At 39.4% G+C, this 19,021-nt stretch overlaps 4 protein-coding genes across 4 annotated transcripts; 3 read left to right on the top strand and 1 right to left on the bottom strand.

Annotated features, from left to right (window-relative positions):
• Position 1: 1 nt before the first annotated feature.
• Positions 2 to 3,733, bottom strand: psmb13a (proteasome 20S subunit beta 13a). Its single transcript, XM_028597973.1, has 8 exons — positions 3,401 to 3,733; positions 3,063 to 3,150; positions 2,612 to 2,709; positions 1,937 to 2,077; positions 1,686 to 1,801; positions 1,265 to 1,323; positions 779 to 930; positions 2 to 404 (listed from the first exon to the last, which is right to left on the bottom strand). The coding sequence occupies exons 1-8, from the start codon at positions 3,460 to 3,462 to the stop codon at positions 293 to 295; spliced, it is 828 nt and encodes a 275-aa protein (XP_028453774.1). The 5' UTR covers positions 3,463 to 3,733; the 3' UTR covers positions 2 to 292.
• psmb12 (proteasome 20S subunit beta 12) lies at positions 3,299 to 6,958 on the top strand. The gene is made up of 6 exons (XM_028597975.1): positions 3,299 to 3,594; positions 4,055 to 4,125; positions 4,964 to 5,095; positions 5,509 to 5,638; positions 5,712 to 5,856; positions 6,428 to 6,958. The coding sequence occupies exons 1-6, from the start codon at positions 3,547 to 3,549 to the stop codon at positions 6,553 to 6,555; spliced, it is 654 nt and encodes a 217-aa protein (XP_028453776.1). The 5' UTR covers positions 3,299 to 3,546; the 3' UTR covers positions 6,556 to 6,958.
• A 249-nt stretch (positions 6,959 to 7,207) lies between these two features.
• On the top strand, positions 7,208 to 11,190 carry psmb9a (proteasome 20S subunit beta 9a). The gene is made up of 6 exons (XM_028597116.1): positions 7,208 to 7,527; positions 7,765 to 7,832; positions 8,217 to 8,348; positions 9,253 to 9,382; positions 9,840 to 9,981; positions 10,166 to 11,190. Exons 1-6 carry the CDS (start codon positions 7,477 to 7,479, stop codon positions 10,291 to 10,293), a joined length of 651 nt encoding a protein of 216 aa, XP_028452917.1. The 5' UTR covers positions 7,208 to 7,476; the 3' UTR covers positions 10,294 to 11,190.
• Positions 11,191 to 11,411: 221 nt separating this feature from the next.
• Positions 11,412 to 17,504, top strand: tap2a (transporter associated with antigen processing, subunit type a). Its single transcript, XM_028597115.1, has 11 exons — positions 11,412 to 12,001; positions 12,489 to 12,603; positions 12,711 to 12,841; positions 13,048 to 13,253; positions 13,603 to 13,800; positions 13,929 to 14,057; positions 14,366 to 14,554; positions 14,781 to 14,954; positions 15,448 to 15,607; positions 15,803 to 15,939; positions 16,873 to 17,504. Exons 1-11 carry the CDS (start codon positions 11,488 to 11,490, stop codon positions 17,077 to 17,079), a joined length of 2,160 nt encoding a protein of 719 aa, XP_028452916.1. The 5' UTR covers positions 11,412 to 11,487; the 3' UTR covers positions 17,080 to 17,504.
• The last annotated feature ends 1,517 nt before the right edge of the window (positions 17,505 to 19,021 follow it).

The raw sequence follows: 19,021 nt of genomic DNA, 5'->3' as shown, positions 1-19,021 counted from the left end.
TAATTCAATGATTTTCCTTTATTTTTATTTTTTAAAACATGTTACAGTCTTTATGGCCTAGCAGTGTCTCTGCTTACTGTAGTAACCCGTTAAGTATTTCTAAACTATTTCACATCACAGTGAAGCATAGCAGCAGAGTAGAAACCATGATTACAATGTTAATCACGTGTCTGAGATGTTTCACTACTTATATATAAAAACTGGTGAATGAAAATGTAATCAAATTAAAGACGTTTTAATTTTGCTGCTAATTGTTGTGGTGTTATATGGTGTGATTCTGCGTTGTCGTGGCTCAGGCTGTATCCATCCGCTGCATGGACTCCTGCACAACCTCCAGCTTTAAGCGGACTACTTTCTCTGTCAGAACCGGTGTTGTGCCTGGACGGTATTTGTATTTAGTTTTCCTAGGAGAGAGGAAGAGAGATAGATTTAACAAATGTGGAGTTAACCCATGTTTGACACTGAATCAGAAAACCTAGGCACTATAAATGTACTGCTGTGTCTTTACATGGCTGAAGCTTGATCAATTAAAGTTTGGTTTTATAGACCAAGCTTGAAGTTCAATTGTGTTTAAAGTGATTACTTGTTTATAAATTAGGTCACAATTCAGCACATACAAAGTTAATGCATAGTCCCACTGCCAGGGACAGACTAAAGGTATTCACTACTCAATGAGAATGAAATTTCATTTGCAGACATGTTTTGACATAAAATGTCTTCTTTTAAGAATCTGTCCAGAGAGCACATCTTAAATGAAGTCCTACTCATGCTGGCCTACCTGTTGTCTTTGTACTCTGACACCTGGTAGGGTCTGATGTAGTCCACTCCTTGTCTGGTGATGACGCAGATGTCGATGTTGTTGCCTGAGCCGAGGTCACTCATGATGCCCGCGTGGATGGCGAGACGCACCAGCTCCTTCGCCTCCTCCAGCTGAGACAGTTCAGAGGAATCAGGGAAATGAAGGAGAGAGGGACAAACAGCGGCATACAGAACATGAAGGAGAAGGGGCACTCATCATTTTAAAAATCCACCTGCAGTAAATTCCCAATGCCTACACAATCTTTCAGTTTTTTTATTTGGTAATAGATCCAATTCAACTGGAGGACAACAAATGACATTTTCTCAACTGTTTACATAATCTAGAAGCTTATTTGACCAACAGCCCTGCCGCATTCAATTAAAGATGCCAAAAAGTACCTGGAATAATGATCACGACTAATGTTCATTATCACAATACGTTACAACAACTGTCCAGGTGGCATACCTCCATGTCGTGTTTGAAGCCATCCTCTAGAATCCCGAGAGCAGCCAGATCACCAGATCCTGCATGGACACAAAGTGAAGTCAGACAAAACACACTGGATGTAGTCTGAGTGAATAAAATGCATAACTGCAGCTAATTAAAATGTATAATTTATAGTGGTAAAATGTAGAATAATAAAGTCGTAATCTCTTTCCTATAACACAGAACGTGTTTTGATATGTTCTGGCACTGATAGTTCATCTATATAAAGTATTGTATGTATTTTATACACAAAATAACACATTATAACATTACGAACAAGGCCCAGGTGGTAATAGCCAACACGACGCATCACAGAAACTTCAACAACAAAGAATCTAAAAAAACGGATGTCACAGTAACAGTACTGCCAACACTTATAGAACAGAGTTAGGTCACATACCCATTGAAAGGTAAGGCACCTTATTTACACTCCCATAAGGCCCCACAGTGTACAGATGGTTCCCAGTGCAATCTACTCCTCCCAGTATAAGATTGGCACCAATTTGGCCACGATACCTGAGGGGGTACAAAGATCAAAACAGGGGGAGCCTGATTAACACCACAGTTATTTTAATGGACTGTGAGTTTAACAAATGTTTCATTAATTCACACACCTCTACATACAGGTACATGTGCGTGTGCAATACAAACCTGTACAACATATCCTGTAGTATGCTGACGGCCATGACAACACGAGGGTTCCTCCCGCTGTTCAGAGAGAAGATGGTCAGGTTGGAGGAGAGAATATCTGTGGTCTTCTCTGTATCTGCTGCTGTTCCTGCTCCACAACAACTACGGAGAGAAAAAATTAAACATTAATTTGGAAGTCAGAGAGGGAAAGATTAATGAGAAGAGAAGGAGAGAAAAGTTAAATGATGGTTTCTTTCTTCAGCGACTATTTCCCTTCAACAAGAAATCCAGCATACAAAGGACAGATCGACGAATGTCTTCTTACACAGCAGCCTCAACAGCCCAGAATGCAATGCAACCACAACTTGCATCTTGGGGCAATCTGTCATCGGCAGCATGTCACTTTGTTTAAGGCTCTCTTCAGTAGATTTTGAACATAAAGTCACCACAGGACTGTTTACTTTCCAGCCATAACTGTTCTTATGTGGCAAACCTTAATGCTTAATACAACATCACTGTAGGGCATTCTGGGATATGTAGGAAATCACAAGTAAAGGAGGCAGTTTATGGTGAAATGTGCAGCCACCAAAAAGAAAATTGCACTTAATTGCAAAACAACTGGAATCGCATTGGACATCATAGACTGATTATGATGAGAGTATTTTAAAGCTACATTTCTCCGCTCATTAGACTTACTATATATTTGGAGCAATGTAATGGATCTTTGCGCACATCTTGTCGGCCACCACTTCACTGGAGGTAGCTCTTGTGTCTGCTCCCAGCACCACCCCATCCTGCACACACACACACACACACAGATTCATTGGGGTATTAGTTTATTGTGCACATTTTATACAACTACCCTTTGGTTGCCTTTGGGCAAAGCATTAAAATCGCAGCTGGTCCAGTGTGAAAATGTGTGGAATGGACATTCATTTCATTTGTTGTTATCAAAGTTATGTATTGTGGCAGTGCACGTGTGAACTGGAACTTTATAAAAAACTTTTCCTGTTGTGTTCAGTGATGCACTGATGGAAGGAGAAAGAAAAAACTATGTAAATAATATAATTTATAGTTCATGGACTAAAGTAACTGTTTTTGGTTCATTCATATTTTACAAGTGCGGTATAAACAGCTTTATACTCACCTTGAACACCACTCCTGCTATGGTGGTGCCTGTTTTCATAGGTTTAGGTGTCTGTCCTCCATCAAAAAGACCCTCTAATGCAGCATTTCTACAGAGATGGAGAGAGAGAGGGATGAGGGGGTAAAAGGGGGTCAACTGATGAATATATGTTATAGATATAATAGAGAACACAACATCACTATATTGTTTCACTGATTGAAGTGATAAACAACCAGGAAAAAGTTACTTTCGCTTTTGATCCCGGTGAAAGCTCAGTGTAACCGACAGTTTAATTTGATTGATTTTTTTTCATTATTGATACAGTCTGCTATTGTGAAAACATACAAAAAAGCTCATACCTTGACGTGTTGTCGAAATTAAACCCAGGTGCAGGAGTTTCGAAGACATTTGATAGCGCCATACTGGGTCTGACTGCGACTTCTCTGCGCGTCTCAATGCGCCTGAGCGTCGCCTCTCCTTCTTCTCTTTCGGTTTTGGAGTGAAAATGGAGAAACGCTGCACGGACTCACAAGTCAAAGGAGTCAGCACAGGGGTGAGTAAATCCGGACCGGTTCACTTATATTTATCTACTGAAGCAGCACCAAAGATATTAAGCGAAAACTGATCGATAACTGATGATTTCGCGAATGAACAGGTGATGATGTACGTGAATAGTAACCAAACACGAAGTGAAAAGACATCGACTGGACATTTCATGTGTTTTATTATCAGTTGGCCTATATTGGTTACATGTTAGCTCTGAAGTTTAATTTTTACATTTCCTTAAAAGTATCGACTGGCTAAACTTTCATTTTCAGTTAATATCCTCTAAAAAACAATTCCTTCTCAGAACTCTAAATCCCAGAATTCATAGCTATATTCAGTCTGCTGAATGGACACGAAGCCATAATCAATAATACATGTCTGTGATGCTGTATAACTTAGTGTTGTACTTGTTTGGCTTAATACATCCACACACCAACAACCACACTCTGTTGTCTCTCCTCCCGCAGACCACCATCCTGGCTGCTACTTTTGATGGAGGGGTCGTGATTGGGTCAGATTCCAGGGCTTCCATTGGAGGGTGAGGGTGTTGTGACATTACACTGAAGTTGCTTCGTTGTTGAACAGATTAATAAAGAAGAGGGACTGCTTTATAACATTCATGATACAAAATAAAATCTACAAATTCAAGGATACAAAGGAACAAAACTCTGAAATAGGGGGATGTGTTGAACAATGTATTATACAGATAGGCTACTTTTTACTTCTGCTACACAATTCAGAGGGAAATATTGTACTTTTTTCATTTTTCGACAGCTAGTTACTTTACAAATTAGGATTTTGCATAAATACAGTAACAAACAGTAAGCTTATAAAATATAATGCATAAAGGTGTATAAGCTGTAATGTATAAACTACATAACAGTATATCAAACAATTAAAATGAACTCCAGCTCAATTTACTGTACATCAGTAAAATGCTGCTTACACAGGAATAATAATCCACTTATAAACTACATCAAATTATAACAGTTATAGGGGACATTTGTCTTCATTAAGTACTTTTACGATTGAAACACTGAGTACATTTTGAATACTTTTACTTATGTAACATTTAATACAAGACTCTTAAGTTTGCATTCAGTGTTGGAAACAAGGACATTTAGAAGTGTTCATTTAGAAATCTTAACCTGAATGAGAGGGTTGTGTATTATTTGGCTGAATGGTGAATAGTCAGTAACTACATTATTGTTTTGGAAGCATGTGCAGGACCTTAATGTATTATGATGATGAGGTTATTGTCTTATTCATAGCACTTCTAGTCAGAGCCAGTCAGAGCTGCAAATATGTATGTAGTCTATCTGAAAAGTCTCTGTGCACCATGGCTATGTTCATCCTCTCTTTGTCTCTCTTTTCAGGGAATATGTATCATCGAAGACAATCAACAAGGTGATTCAGGTTCATGACCGGATCTTCAGCTGCATTGCTGGCTCACTCGCAGATGCTCAGGCCGTCACCAAGGCTGCAAAGTTCCACCTGTCCTTCCACAGGTGCCAAACACTCACATGAATACATTGGCACATATTAGCACGCACACACACACAGACAGATATGTTCATCTCATTTTTACTTTAAGAAATAAGGTTTTATTAATCCCACTGCTTATTTGGGTTATTTTCATTCTTCTATGGCTCCCAGGCGAAGACAGTTATACACAGTTGTGTGCATGCAAACTAACACATACCCTGCATGCTTTAACAGTCTCAGACACACACACACACACACACACACACACACACACACACACACACACACACACACACACACACACACACACACGCAGTAATTTGAGAATCCAAAACAATACATACAATGTTATGTGGAATAAAAAATAAAATACTATTTTACTTTTAACAGCACAAACTTAAAAAGTTGATCTTTCTCGATCCCTCCTAATCCATAGTGTCCAGATGGAGACCCCTCCGCTGGTGATAGCAGCAGCCTCGGTGCTAAAAGAACTGTGTTACAAAAACAAAGACGAGCTGCAGGCCGGCTTCATCACAGCAGGTTGGGACAGGAAGAATGGACCACAGGTAGGTCGTGGTTGCGAGATACTCCACCTTTCAGCATATAGCTGCATTACTGATAATCTCCATCCTTCTCCAGGTGTACGTCGTGTCTCTAGGCGGGATGTTAATCAGTCAGCCAGTGACCATCGGTGGCTCAGGCAGCACTTACATCTACGGCTATGTTGACGCCAAATACAAACCCAACATGAGCAAAGAGGAATGCCTACAGTTTGCAACTAATGGTACTGTTGTATTATTTTATTATGTAGCCTACCCAAATCTAAATAAGTTTGTACCTGTTTTGTCAGGAAGTTTATACCAGGATTTGAGAATGTTTTTTGGGGGAAATTTGGTTTGTGATTCTCACAAACTTAATGATTATGTACAAGAGTGTATCAGAAAATGAGAAAAGATGTGCACAATGATACGCTGCTTACAGTCTTCAGCAGCATACAGAGATTTCTCAGTTGTAAACTGAAATTAGAGGTTGGATTTATTTTCCGTGAGAAGAGTTTAGACTTTAATCAGAAGAGGAGGTTATTCAGTATTCAAGGATCTGCAGTGTTGTATATTTTTATTACAAGAAGGCTTTTATTTGCACTTAAGGAAATATAACATTGTTGTTGACTCAGTAGTTGTAGTTGTAGCTGTATAAATGTTACAAACGTAATGTCTTTGGTTTTTTATCTCCTGCTTTTTGTTCCTATATTCCTATATTCCTCCTCTCCTCTCCTCTCCTCTCCTCTCCTCCTCCTCTCCTCTCCTCTCCTCTCCTCTCCTCTCCTCTCCTCTCCTCTGTCCCTGTGCTCACAGCTCTTGCTCTGGCCATGGGCAGAGACAACGTCAGCGGGGGCGTGGCTCACCTGGTGGTGGTCACGGAGAGCGGGGTGGAGCATGTGGTTGTTCCTGGTGACAAGCTGCCTAAGTTCCATGATGAATAAAATAAAATTTGGATTTAAAAAAAAAAGTAATTCTTTGAAATCCTTGAAGTACAATTTAATCACTAATTTGCTTTGTATAGGACTGGGGTGTTACAGAATATACAAACGCACGCCTAAAGGACAAGTCAGACACATGAAAGATGAGTTAGTTGCCTGCTAATGGGAAACTTGTGAATGTGGAAATAGTTGTGTAAAAACTTTTGCATCTTAGATGCAGACTAGGTTATACAAAATCTATACCAAACTACAAAACTACTATTACAGCTTTTAATAGATAAATATTTCCATTATAAGATTCGCTCTGCTTTGTTCTGGGTCCAAATGACGTTTTGTGTGTTTTTTTTAAATGTTTTTTTGAAACGGCAAAATATGTGAAATAAAAATTTAAAATTCTAAAACCTCATCTTTCTTCATCTCTCTTTCTTTATTTGAGCTCTGTGCGTCAAAAATAAAGGCTTTTCATGGATTTGGGATGTTTTCTGTAAATTACTGTTTTTGCCCCATCATTCTTGAAGGGTTTTAAAATGTAATGTCTATTTAGTGTCGTGCCAATTGAATGACTTTATGGTCCACGCAATTAAACAGTTATGCCACCACAGAGTAGCCTAGACAATCCTCACTGATTTTGAAATGTGCGCACTTTTCAGTGACACGTTTGAAATCGCCTACTGGTGAAGAGCTGATCGCAGAGGAGGGACAATGTAACTTTCAATTTCGATTTAATTCACGAAAACATGGAGTCCGCCTGATCTGTGACCAAAGTCGTCGAAAACTGTTTGAGATTTTTAAAGAAGGGTTTCGACAACGAGAAAACTTTATAAAACCGGGACTGCTCGGCTCGACTGAGCCTTTCGGTTTCCGTCCCTGGCAGACAGATATATACGGCCATTGTTGTTACCGGAGTCTCAGCAGAGCATCAGCATGTTGGAAGAAACGGGGCCCGAGTGGTTGTCTGAGGAGGTGAAAACTGGAGTAAGTAGAATATATTTAAATGTTTGAGACAGTTGATGGTCTGTATGTGCGCAGTTCTGATAACCTGTGGATTGGGCTAAATTAAATGCGGAATTGACAGGTGTGTGTGTGTGTGTGTGTGTGTGTGTGTGTGTGTGTGTGTGTGTGTGTGTGTGTGTGTGTGTGTGTGTGTATGTGTGCGTGCGTGTGTGCGTAAAATGAATGATAAATAGCCATTGTTTTTATCTGTGTCCGTAGACGACCATCATAGCCATAGAGTTTAATGGAGGGGTCGTGCTGGGGTCTGATTCTCGAGTGTCTGCAGGGTAAGTTTGTGCGTGCGTGTGTGCACGCGCGTGTGTATTAATGCACTGCAGTGTCCACTTGTATCTGCATAGTTGACACCCGGGATTCTTTAGCTTCTCACGCATAATGACCCCGATATCCTCCCACCTCTTCATCTTTCCTTACATGCAGAATATCTTGCTTTTTTGGATTAGATTAGATGCATTTTTTTAACATTATTGTCATTGTACAGATAAACAATTACATTAAGTTAATCATCTTACCAGAAGTGCAGACGGGTAGATAAATAAGCATAAATAGTGATAATATATAAATAAACTAAAAATGAATATGCTAAGATGTAAATGCAAATATATACAGTATGAAAAACCCACAATGCTCTCCCTCTCCGTTCCTCCATCCAGGGACTCAGTGGTGAACAGGGTGATGAACAAGCTGTCCCCCCTCCATGACAAGATCTACTGTGCTCTGTCGGGCTCTGCAGCAGACGCTCAGACCATCGCTGAGATGGTCAACTACCAGCTCGACGTCCACAGGTAAATACACACGCAAAGAAGAGCCCATACAATGAGCAAGGACTATTTTGCACAGTTTATGCATTCATATAATTGCTCAGCTAATAGTGTCCCTTAATGGTGTAAAGATGGTTCCTGAGAAATTCTGAATACAATATAAAAACTCCAATGAGTGAAATGTTTTGGCTTTAAAAGTTTAACATTCATCAACAAGTTTCTGTGTTTTTCTTTCTATTTTTATGGGAGACACTGTATCCTGTTACTGTTACAATATGTTTGTATGCCTCTGCGCCGGTGACCGCCGTGGCCGAAGCCATTATATCCCGTCCCATTCTTTTGAACGCAATATCTCAGGAACCCCTGGAGAGAAATTCTTTAAATTTGGCACAAACGTACTGAAATCATGGATGAACTGATTAGATATTGTTGGTCGGAGGTCAAGGTCACTGTGACCTCACAAAATGCATTTTTTCCCATAACTCAAGAATTCCTACGCTTATTATGACAACATAATATTTAAGACAGAATGTCTAATAGGGTAAAATGATTAAGTGATGACATTTCACATACAAAAGGTCAAAGGTCAACTTCACTGTGGCATCGTAATGCAAAAGTTATGTTCTGGCCATTATTCAACGCCATAACTCAGGAACAGAACGGGAAAATGATACTGAATTGAATCTTTGGTGCCCACCTTGAAACTGTGGTGATTGTATAGAGGTTGCCAGGTTGAAGATGTGTGTGCAGCATCCACGTATAGCCAAAAAATACATTTACCTTTTTTTTTTTTTATTCCTTCAATGTCTTCACTTCATATATTATATGAGTCTGGACAGACATGGATGTAACGGCAACTTGATTGGTTGGCGGAGACATACAAACACTAAGTGGTGAGGCTATTTTTTTTTCTGTTTTCCTCCGTCAGTCTTGAGATAGACGAGGATCCCCAGGTCCGCTCAGCTGCCACTCTGGTGAGGAACATCTCGTACAAGTACAAGGAGGAGCTGTCGGCGCATCTCATCGTGGCCGGCTGGGACAGGAAAGATAAAGGACAGGTCAGTACACATGTTGTTGGCTGCAGACTGGAATGAAAAATAATGTTAAAAGTAGGAGTATGCATGAGCATTTCAAAAAAAGGCAAGGTGCTGAGCCAAAAAGTGAGAAGATCATGAAATAAACAAATAGCTTGCACAATGTTAGGCTCCAATATCCACTTATTTATTACACCTAGGTGATGTTTTTGAGAACTGCTCCTAATCAGATTAAAGATGACAGTGCTGGCATCTTGAACATCTCTTTTTTTTGTTTATGTCATCTGAAAGATTGTTAGAAAAATAATGTTCATAATGTCAAAATGAATGTCTTTAACTTCTGCTAAAGTGACCTTGATGGAGGCTTTGAATAAAAGATCTTATCCAACAAACACACCTGATGTTATTGGTGTTCATACAGAATGAATGACATTATGGTCTGTCTGTCTGATCTGTCCCCGTGCCCTTTGACCTCTCCCAGGTGTTTGCAACCCTGAATGGTCTCCTGACGAGGCAACCTTTTGCAGTCGGTGGCTCTGGCAGCTCATATGTTTATGGGTTTGTTGATGCTGAATATCGTAAGGGCATGAACAAGGAGGAGTGCCAGCAGTTTGTTGTCAACAGTAAGTGTTTTTTTTGTCAGACATATTGTGGGATGATGAAAGAGAAACCAGCCCTTTGCTGACTCTTGTACTGGCTGCTGAAAAGAGCTAACTATTCTAAAATGTCATGTTATATAAAGTATTTTTTCCTATTAAATCGTTCCTCACCTTTCTCATCCCTTCTCTCTTTGTCTTTCTCTTGTAGCTCTCTCTTTGGCAATGAACCGTGATGGCTCCAGTGGCGGCGTGGCCTATATTGTCTCCATTGATGAACACGGCACAGAAGAGAAAGTTATTCTAGGGAATGACTTACCAACCTTCTTTGATCAGTGATACATGTCGTTTTTTTTTCATCCCTATTTTGCTGAGCCACTGTAGTGCAGGTTACAATGACGTATTTGTTTTGCTCCCAATAGTCATTATTGCACACACTTTTTGGTTCAGCTGTCAACTAATTCAGCTTAAAAATATAAAAATACTTTTTGCATTGTTCTATGATTCCCATTTAAAAGCTGCTCACTCCCTCAGATCATCATATAAAGCAGACTAAGTTTGTGGCTCATCATTAGGGACTTTGAAATATAACAAAGAAGAAGGATGACGGAAAACATTTTGTGAGCTCTGTCCCTTCACCAAGTTCAGGACAGCTTTACAGAGGTATATGTGGAAATTGCCCATGTGTCTATCAAATGGTCTCTAGCCATCAGGTCACTTCCTTCTCTTAAACTTGTTGCTAGACCAATTTTTCAGTCCATATGGCTCCAGTTTGTGTTTTAATTGTCCTGAGTGGCAAAGCAAATGAAAGTAAATGCACCTTCGTTTCACAAAACCTGAAGAACCCCCCACAGTCTGTATATTAACAGTCTAGGAGAACCCCTGACATTCCTTTATCCTCACTAGTCCCACAGAAACACGCCCACACTTTCTCCAACAGCAGCAGCAGTTGTCTGTCAGGTATTCAGTCTGACAACCTATCAGCAAAAAGTGAAAGTCAAATTTGTTGCACAACCAGAAGATTATGTCTCCCTTTTATTCTGACAAGAGTGTTTTTAGATTAAGATACTTATTGATGGTTTGTCACCTGCCTACAGGATTTGCCTGAATATAATTAAAAGCATGATTAAATTGACATACATTGTGAAAATACACTAACATGGCATAGCAAAACATGATTTAATGTCAATTGTGGGAAATTTTTAAATAATTAAAGGCCATGCGTTGAAAGATTCACTTTTTGGTTTCTGTTTTATGAGAATGCTGACACTTGATGTTATAACAGCAGTTTTCATCCAGGTGGTTAATTAGGAGGAAGAAGAAGAAGATGACGTTACAAATAAGTCTTAAACTGAGGGATTATCATGTGTAACCTCAGTTTAGGAATCCTAAATTGTCCATATTCAAAGTTCTCAGTTCTGTGCGGTTCAGGGAAGCCCCTGGTTTTGCCAGAAAATGAAACTGAAAGTGGATACTAGAACACTGGTCTGGCGGCGACAGAGCAGGTCATACGAGGACGAGTGTTGCTGTGAAATGGCAGGCAATACAACTTCAGTAACCCGCAGAACACTTGCTTTAATTTTATCAGTTTGCGTCGACCTCTCCTTGTTTTACGCATCGGGATGTGTAGTGACGCACAGCGTGTTTGGACATGTTGCGAGTCTCTGGGTTTCTGCGGCTCTCCGGTGTTTGGCACTCATTGCTGTAACTCTGCTCATCCTCGGAGACCTCAGCCCGTTGCTGGTTCGTATTATAACGGCGCACAGTCTGCTGCCCGCGGTGTTTGAGACCGGAGCCAACGCTCTCTACCATGAGGAGACACAATGTGGCATGTTGGCGGATATGCGCTGCTGGCTGATGTGTACCGGAGCGTCGCTGGCCGGTGCACTGTTTTGGGAAGTCATCATCCCGGACACTGACGATGCTGCCGCCGGTAAAGAGAAGAAGCAGAAAGCCAGAGTGCTGTTTATGAGAGTCCTCCACCTGTACAAACCCGACTATCTGCTGCTGCTTGGAGGACTTGTGTTCTTGACGCTGGCTGTTTTGTGTAAGTACAGCAGAGGATGATGATGATGATGATGATGATGATGATGATGAGTTCAATAGTAAATAGATGCTATGAAAATGGAAGATTGATAATGGTCAATTATCAACAACACAATTGAAAGCACTATATAATATAATAACATAATTTGCATTTTTTACATTTGAGTCTCAATGTTGGAATACAAACTCCAGTCAGTTTTAAGGCTTAACAAACATATTTAAATATATTAATATTATATTAATATATATTTTTATGCACACTGCTGAAGAGCTGCTAAACAGATTGTTATTGTACTCTGCGTGAGCACAACGACAATAGAGTTATATCTATCTATCTATCTATCTATCTATCTATCTATCTATCTCTCTCTTGGGATACACAGGACCACATTCACAATGATGACAACCTTATGTTGATATTCATGGCTGATGTATTTTCATCTCTCTGTGTGTGTCTGATTATGTATCACCTGTGTGTCTCTTCTCAGGTGAAATGTTCATCCCGTTCTACACTGGGAGAGTCATTGACATCCTCAGCAGTCAGTACCAACCAAATGAATTCATATCTGCACTCCTCTTCATGGGCCTGTACTCTCTGGGAAGGTATGGGGTAATGTCTTTTACCTTCGCATTCATCCTCCAGCATGTGTCTGTGGCTGAAAGTTACTAGGCCTATCTAACTGACTCTCTCTTTGATTGATATATATCAGCTCTGTAAGTGCAGGCTGCAGAGGGGGGCTCCTACTTTGTGCCATCAGTGGCTACACATGCAGAGTGAAAGTCAAGCTGTTTGGGGCTTTGACCAAACAGGAAATTGGATTCTTTGAGACCACAAAAACAGGTAAGGCTCTTATTATATAACGTGCAAATACACTGTATTAATAATGACAAGGAAGGTCAGATTGGACAATATAGATCAATCTAAACAACAATACAGAACAAGACAAGAGAAGATAAACTAAAAAAAGACAGATTATAGCAGGACATACGAGGATGTAACAGGACATACTGGACTGATGATCATTTCTATTCATTTTTTCTGTGTAGGTGAAATCACGTCCAGGTTGTCTAAAGACACCACCTTGATGGGAAGAACAGTGGCTCTGAACGTCAATGTGCTGCTGAGGACATTCATCAAGACACTGGGCATGATCTCCCTGATGATGAATCTTTCATGGAAGCTCACATTCCTCGTATTAATGGAGACGCCTATCACTGGCCTCATTCAGAACATCTATGACACACACTACCAGGTAAAAGGAAGATTCATATGTTTATGATATCCATTACCAATAAACTATGTTAGGCATTTTAACTGATTAAACAATCATTCATTTAAAGTGATTTTGCATATAGATCCTTATGTCTTTCAAAAATCAAATGGCGCTCAGAAAGAGAAAACTAATATTTAAACAATTGTTGTGCCTATCTTCTGTGACTCTAATGCCAATAGTTTTTTTTAGACGTTTAATCAGATTAAAATGTTGTTGTTTTTTCTGCCCCCAATGTTCAGGGCTCGGGTTTGTCCTTACTTATATAAAAAATTAGCTGAGGTAGTAACATAGAAAAATCAAAGAATTGTCCTTTTTATTCCGTCCTTAGCGGCTAACCCTGGCAGTGCAGGACTCAATGGCCCTGGCTAATGAAGTTGCGAATGAGGTATTGTCTGGTATTCATGTTGTCCGGAGCTTCAACACAGAGAAACATGAGGCCCGTCGCTATGATGACCGCTTGATGGACACACACAATATCAAGACCCGTCGGGACACTGTCAGGGCTGTTTACCTACTCGCACGGAGGGTGAGAAGTTTGTAATTTTTGGTAGATTATTTTTTTTTTTAATTCATAGAGCCTAGTGTTGATCATATCATTGTTTATAATCCCATTTAACAGTTGTTGTTCCCCGGTGTGTGCATGTGTGTCTATAGATGACAGGGTTGGGCATGCAGGTCTTTATGTTATACTACGGCAGGCTGTTCATCCGGAGTGGACAGATGACAACTGGCAACCTGGTTTCCTTCATCCTCTACCAATCAGACCTTGGAGACAACATCAGGGTATACTACTGCTCTGTTTTAATAAGCAATCACATACACTTTACTCATTGTTAAAAGATAATAGAAAGAAGAAAGAAATATTTTGAGATTGCTTTCAAAAGAAGAGTAAAGAATGGGGCTTTCATGTTCTCAGCAAGTATATCCCATTGGCTCATTTAGCTTTTAAGCATACCGTGCCTATCCTACACTTTTCTAAATACATGAGTGCTGGCAAAAATATTTCCATTTACCATACTGCTACTCTGACTCTATAAATGAAAACATGTGTTATTAAGTAATCAGTTTTATGACATTATGACATCTTCCAGACAATCGCCTACATCTTTGGCGACATGCTGAACTCGGTAGGTGCTGCTGGGAAAGTGTTTGAGTACCTGGACCGAAAACCTCAGGTCAGCATGGATGGAACACTCAAACCTGATCAACTGACGGGAAACATCAGCTTCCGCCATCTTAATTTTGCCTATCCTGCGTGCCCAAACAAAACAGTGCTGCAGGTGAGGTCTGACCGGCAGGTAGACAAGAGTAATTCTCTGTTTGAATTTGGACATTTCATAAAACAAAGTTTGAAAAGAATATTGGAAACTATAGAAAGTGACAAACAAAAGGGCATTATTTAACAGGTTTTCCCTCCCAAGTATTTACAGCTACCTATAAACTATATATGTATAGTAAACCACAGACACTTGATTTTCTGTGTTCATGGTTATCTTCTTGTTTCAGGACTTTTCTTTGGAGCTGAAGTCAGGTCAGATGACGGCACTGGTGGGTCCATCTGGAAAAGGAAAAAGCACCTGTGCGAGTCTGCTTGAGCGATTCTATGAGCAGCAGAGTGGAGAAATCCTATTGGACAATAAACCACTGAAATCCTATGACCACCGTTTCCTTCACAAGAAGGTAATTCATCATTACTGCTTTTTCGGATGATGTGCACACTCTCTTCTTCCTCTCTCGTCTGTTATCTGTGTTTAAATTGTTTTTCAAATAGTCAAACAGTCCTACGGGGAGAAATCTATTGTGAAAGCATCATAGATAATACTTTTTTGGGGGATTTTTGGATTAATTTTGTGTCCGTAACAGGAGTGTCCGTAAACATAACTGAAAAGGTATTGGTAATTTTTTGCCAGGACATTATTGTTTTTTCTACAGATGTTTTTCTTACAGGTTGGGGTATACACACTAGATAAATGCATAATGTTCATGGCCTTTCTTTGTGAGCTAATAAGTGAGATAATAATATTATTTAATTAAGACCATGAAGGTGTTAGTAGTAGTTGTATCATATTCATTATATATCTAAATGTGTCCAAAGATTTGAGTGTGAATTTTGCTTTTATATGTATAACATGAGTTATTCATTCAGTCAAGCTGATGAGAGTGTTTTTAACAGATTTCAGTGGTGAGCCAGGGGCCTGTGCTCTTCTCCGGCTCCATCAGAGACAACATCGCCTACGGGCTTGATGAATGCTCATTGGATGAGATCCAGAAAGCGGCACGCAAAGCCAACGCCCATGAGTTTATTATGCAGCTGGAAAAAGGCTACGATACAGGTAACGTTTTTACCCTTTGTGCTGTTTTACATGTCTGAATGCCTGTATAGAAACCTGCTTTGCAAGATGTTTTACTTTTTATTTAGTTATCTTAAACATTTATGTAGATTCAATTTGTGTATAATGGGGTCTTTTGGGGGGTTGGTGCTCAGCATACCTCTAGGACGTTATGATTTTATAATATCCATTTCTCAGAGGTGGGTGAGCGTGGCGGCCAGTTGTCTGAGAGCGAGAAGCAGAGGATCGCCATTGCTCGAGCTCTGGTCAGACAACCACAGGTCCTCATTCTGGATGAAATAACCAGCTCTCTGGATGCAGAGAGTGAAAACAAGGTAATAAAGTCACAACTTTTAACACAGTGGAATAGTGAGTTAAATGTGGATGATGACCTGAAGACTCTTCATCACCAGAGGGGAATACATTCTGAATGGTTGTCTGCAGGTGTTCACCTTTGGCCTCAAAAATAGGTGCTAGTATTTCATAGATACAGGAAGTGCTGCACACGTGTAAAAATGTGCTCTCATATCATTCATTGCTCAGTTAATCAAGAATTGAGAATTACCCTATAAACCAAGCAATATAAAGTACATGCCTTCCTTAGAGTTTCCAGGAGGATAATCAAGCTCGAGAAGGAACAAAACTTGCTTCAGAAAAGATTAATGAGCTGTGCTTCCTTTAAAAGTGTGTCCACCTAGCTCCAAAGCATTTAGGCTACATGTGAACATTGATATTGCTGAATTAGGCCTACATGTGGGATAGTTACAGAGGTATTGTGCAGGCCAATTGTCTTTCACTGCTCAATAGAAAAGTCGAACAACAAACTATATACAGTATTTTATGCCCAATCTTGAAGAAATGTGATATAATCCATCTGATAAGTAACATAATTAAGCCTGTTTGTTGACTTCTTGGTTACTAGTCTTGCATGCATGCTCTGTGTACTGACAGCATATATTCATTCTCAGTAAATGTGTTGCGTCCTTCATTTGTGCAATTTTAGTCCTTCAAACGAGCACTATAGTATTTATGTTTCTGAACGAGCTACTGAAGTGCAAAGCTGCATATGTAGGTATGGTGAAATTATGTAACTCCTTGTTTACTCTTTTTTTTTTTTTTTTTATATATATATATATATATATATATATATATATATATATATATATATATATATATATATATATATATATATCCCTTAACAAATCAAAATTAAATCTTAATGATTCTTCTGAAATAATATATATTTCTGTAAATTTGACTCTGCACAGATTCAGCAGGCCCTGGCTAGTTGTCGCAACCAGACCCTGCTGGTGATCGCTCACAAGCTGAAGACCATCGAGAGGGCAGATCAGATCGTTGTGATCGGAGACGGCAGAGTTGAGGAGCGAGGGACTCACCAGCAGCTGATGGACAGGAAGGGGAGCTACTACAAACTGAGAGAGCAGCTCTTCACCGAGGGAAAGTCACCACAGTGACACGCTGCTGTCACTGAGCTGATGCTGCAGCGCCATGTTTTCTGTGAGAGAAATGTTCTGCTGTGCTGCACGTGTTGGACAGCAGGACCAACAGCAGCTAACCTGATACAAATGGAACCTGGAGTTTATGTAAATATTTTTTTTTATAAATAGGTATATTGAAAATGAAAGAATATAGATGAATGTTAGTTTTTTCCAGAAATGTATGTATTCTGTAACGTGCTAAAAAGCACCTTCTTAAGTTTAGAAGTATACTTCTGTTCTTATTTATTTTGCTGACGGTTGGAATTACATTAGATATTGTAAATTAATTAAATTAAATTAAATGTACAACTGACATAATGATGGATGGATATATGTCCACTATATATTCCATTTCATGTCCTTATTTTTGGTAACAATGAATTAAAGTTTGACAGCACACAGTTGACGCCGTAAACCTTCATTTATGATCAGAGGGGGCAAAGGTTGACTCATGGGTATGTCCCAAATAAAAGATTGATCAACAGCATCCAACATTTTAGATCATAGTCAATGACCTCAGTTGATCCCTGCTAGAACGTGAAAACCATATCTGAATGTTTTCGATTATGTTTTTCAAGCCTTGTGCCACATATCTATTAAGTCTTTTCACCAAACACATTCATAGGACAAATTAAAATGCAAATAAAGACAAATATTTCATGTTCTATGCAAGGATTTGCATTTAGTTTAGCTTTCATTTCCACTGTGAGAATTCAGAGTGTGAGTTTTATACAGGCCCAGTTGGCTTGGTGAGATTCATACAGTACTGTGGGATGAAAAGACATCACTTAAAAATGACTCAAATTAAACTACTCAAATATTAATGAGCATGTTAGTTGTGAATGTGTTAAACTGGTTAAACGTGAGAGGCCTTTGAGTTTTTCTAATCACATATCAGTGTCTGTTGTGTCTTTTATATTCTGGTTAAGCCACTTGACTGCACGTTGATGCAGTGCATCAAAGCTTGGTGTGGTGGGGGTTGGTTTTTATTGTTTGAGCCGTCCTGTAAAGTCCCTGACTACCAACGTGTTTTCTTTCTGTCAGTGAGGCTTTATGGAAAGTTGCCAAACACCAAAGGTACAGTGGAGTGATATACGGCATTATGTCAAAACACCAACTCCCTCTATCGAGAAAGATCAGGCTCGGCTTATACAACACACAGTATGTCACGATTTTGTCAAGATGTCTGTGCAGCCACAAAATGGTGACTGAAGTCACGTGACACAGACGAGTTAGTTAGAGTTGGAAATATGGAGACGTGAAAAGTAGACCCAAACTGCAGGACACTTTGGCATTAGTATGTTACACTAAAACAGCTCTATGTATTATTTATCAATACAATATTTAAAACATTTCATTTTCAAGAAATGTTTGTCCCTATACTTTGCTTGCATGGCCTATGTCTCCTAACTTTAGATTAATTTGTTTTCATGTTTTAACATTTAATGAAGGAGTACATGCTTCTCTATGGGTAAAATGTTTACTGTTGGTACTTTTAAACTTTTTTAAATCACCTTGATGAATTAATAAAAATGTGTGGTGGTCCGGCTGAAAAAACTAAAACAAATCTATTCATCATTGTTCTTAAAGAAACGGACAGTTCGGAGATCTGGCAGAGTGACTCATCAGGAAACTTGTTAGCTTGCTTTCTATCAGCAATTGTGTGCCGACTGCAGGTTTCAAAGGCATAAGCCAACAGTTGCCGCCATCTTAGGGTGAGAACTTTAAAAACCTGAACACAAAATGGCTGACAGCGTGCATAGAAAGTTAGAAAATGTAAGGTAATAAAGCAAATAAAAGATCATTCAAATGATACTGTGGTATAATAGAAATGACATGTGCATCCTCAAACCTCAGTGTGCAGCTATACATTTATGTGTGTGTATGTGAATTTGGATGTGCATATGTGGCGAGAAGC

Source organism: Perca flavescens, chromosome 14 (genome assembly GCF_004354835.1).
Source record: "Perca flavescens isolate YP-PL-M2 chromosome 14, PFLA_1.0, whole genome shotgun sequence".
NCBI lineage: Eukaryota > Metazoa > Chordata > Actinopteri > Perciformes > Percidae > Perca > Perca flavescens.
The sequence above is the reverse complement of the archived record's forward strand: the minus strand, read 5'-3'. Positions and strand labels throughout refer to the sequence as shown.

Excerpts from the sequence above, each read along its gene's own strand:
- psmb9a (XM_028597116.1), top strand. The coding sequence starts at position 7,477 with ATGTTGGAAGAAACGGGGCCCGAGTGGTTGTCTGAGGAGGTGAAAACT. Across the intron at positions 8,349-9,252 it reads TACCAGCTCGACGTCCACAG|TCTTGAGATAGACGAGGATC; the intron begins GTAAATACACAC and ends TTCCTCCGTCAG. Across the intron at positions 9,383-9,839 it reads ACAGGAAAGATAAAGGACAG|GTGTTTGCAACCCTGAATGG; the intron begins GTCAGTACACAT and ends GACCTCTCCCAG.
- psmb12 (XM_028597975.1), top strand. The coding sequence starts at position 3,547 with ATGGAGAAACGCTGCACGGACTCACAAGTCAAAGGAGTCAGCACAGGG. Across the intron at positions 3,595-4,054 it reads TCAAAGGAGTCAGCACAGGG|ACCACCATCCTGGCTGCTAC; the intron begins GTGAGTAAATCC and ends CTCCTCCCGCAG. Across the intron at positions 5,857-6,427 it reads CCTACAGTTTGCAACTAATG|CTCTTGCTCTGGCCATGGGC; the intron begins GTACTGTTGTAT and ends CTGTGCTCACAG.
- tap2a (XM_028597115.1), top strand. The coding sequence starts at position 11,488 with ATGGCAGGCAATACAACTTCAGTAACCCGCAGAACACTTGCTTTAATT. Across the intron at positions 13,254-13,602 it reads TCTATGACACACACTACCAG|CGGCTAACCCTGGCAGTGCA; the intron begins GTAAAAGGAAGA and ends TTCCGTCCTTAG. Across the intron at positions 14,555-14,780 it reads CAAACAAAACAGTGCTGCAG|GACTTTTCTTTGGAGCTGAA; the intron begins GTGAGGTCTGAC and ends TTCTTGTTTCAG.
- psmb13a (XM_028597973.1), bottom strand. The coding sequence starts at position 3,462 with ATGGCGCTATCAAATGTCTTCGAAACTCCTGCACCTGGGTTTAATTTC. Across the intron at positions 2,710-3,062 it reads TAGCAGGAGTGGTGTTCAAG|GATGGGGTGGTGCTGGGAGC; the intron begins GTGAGTATAAAG and ends GTGTGTGTGCAG. Across the intron at positions 405-778 it reads TCAGAGTACAAAGACAACAG|GAAAACTAAATACAAATACC; the intron begins GTAGGCCAGCAT and ends CCTCTCTCCTAG.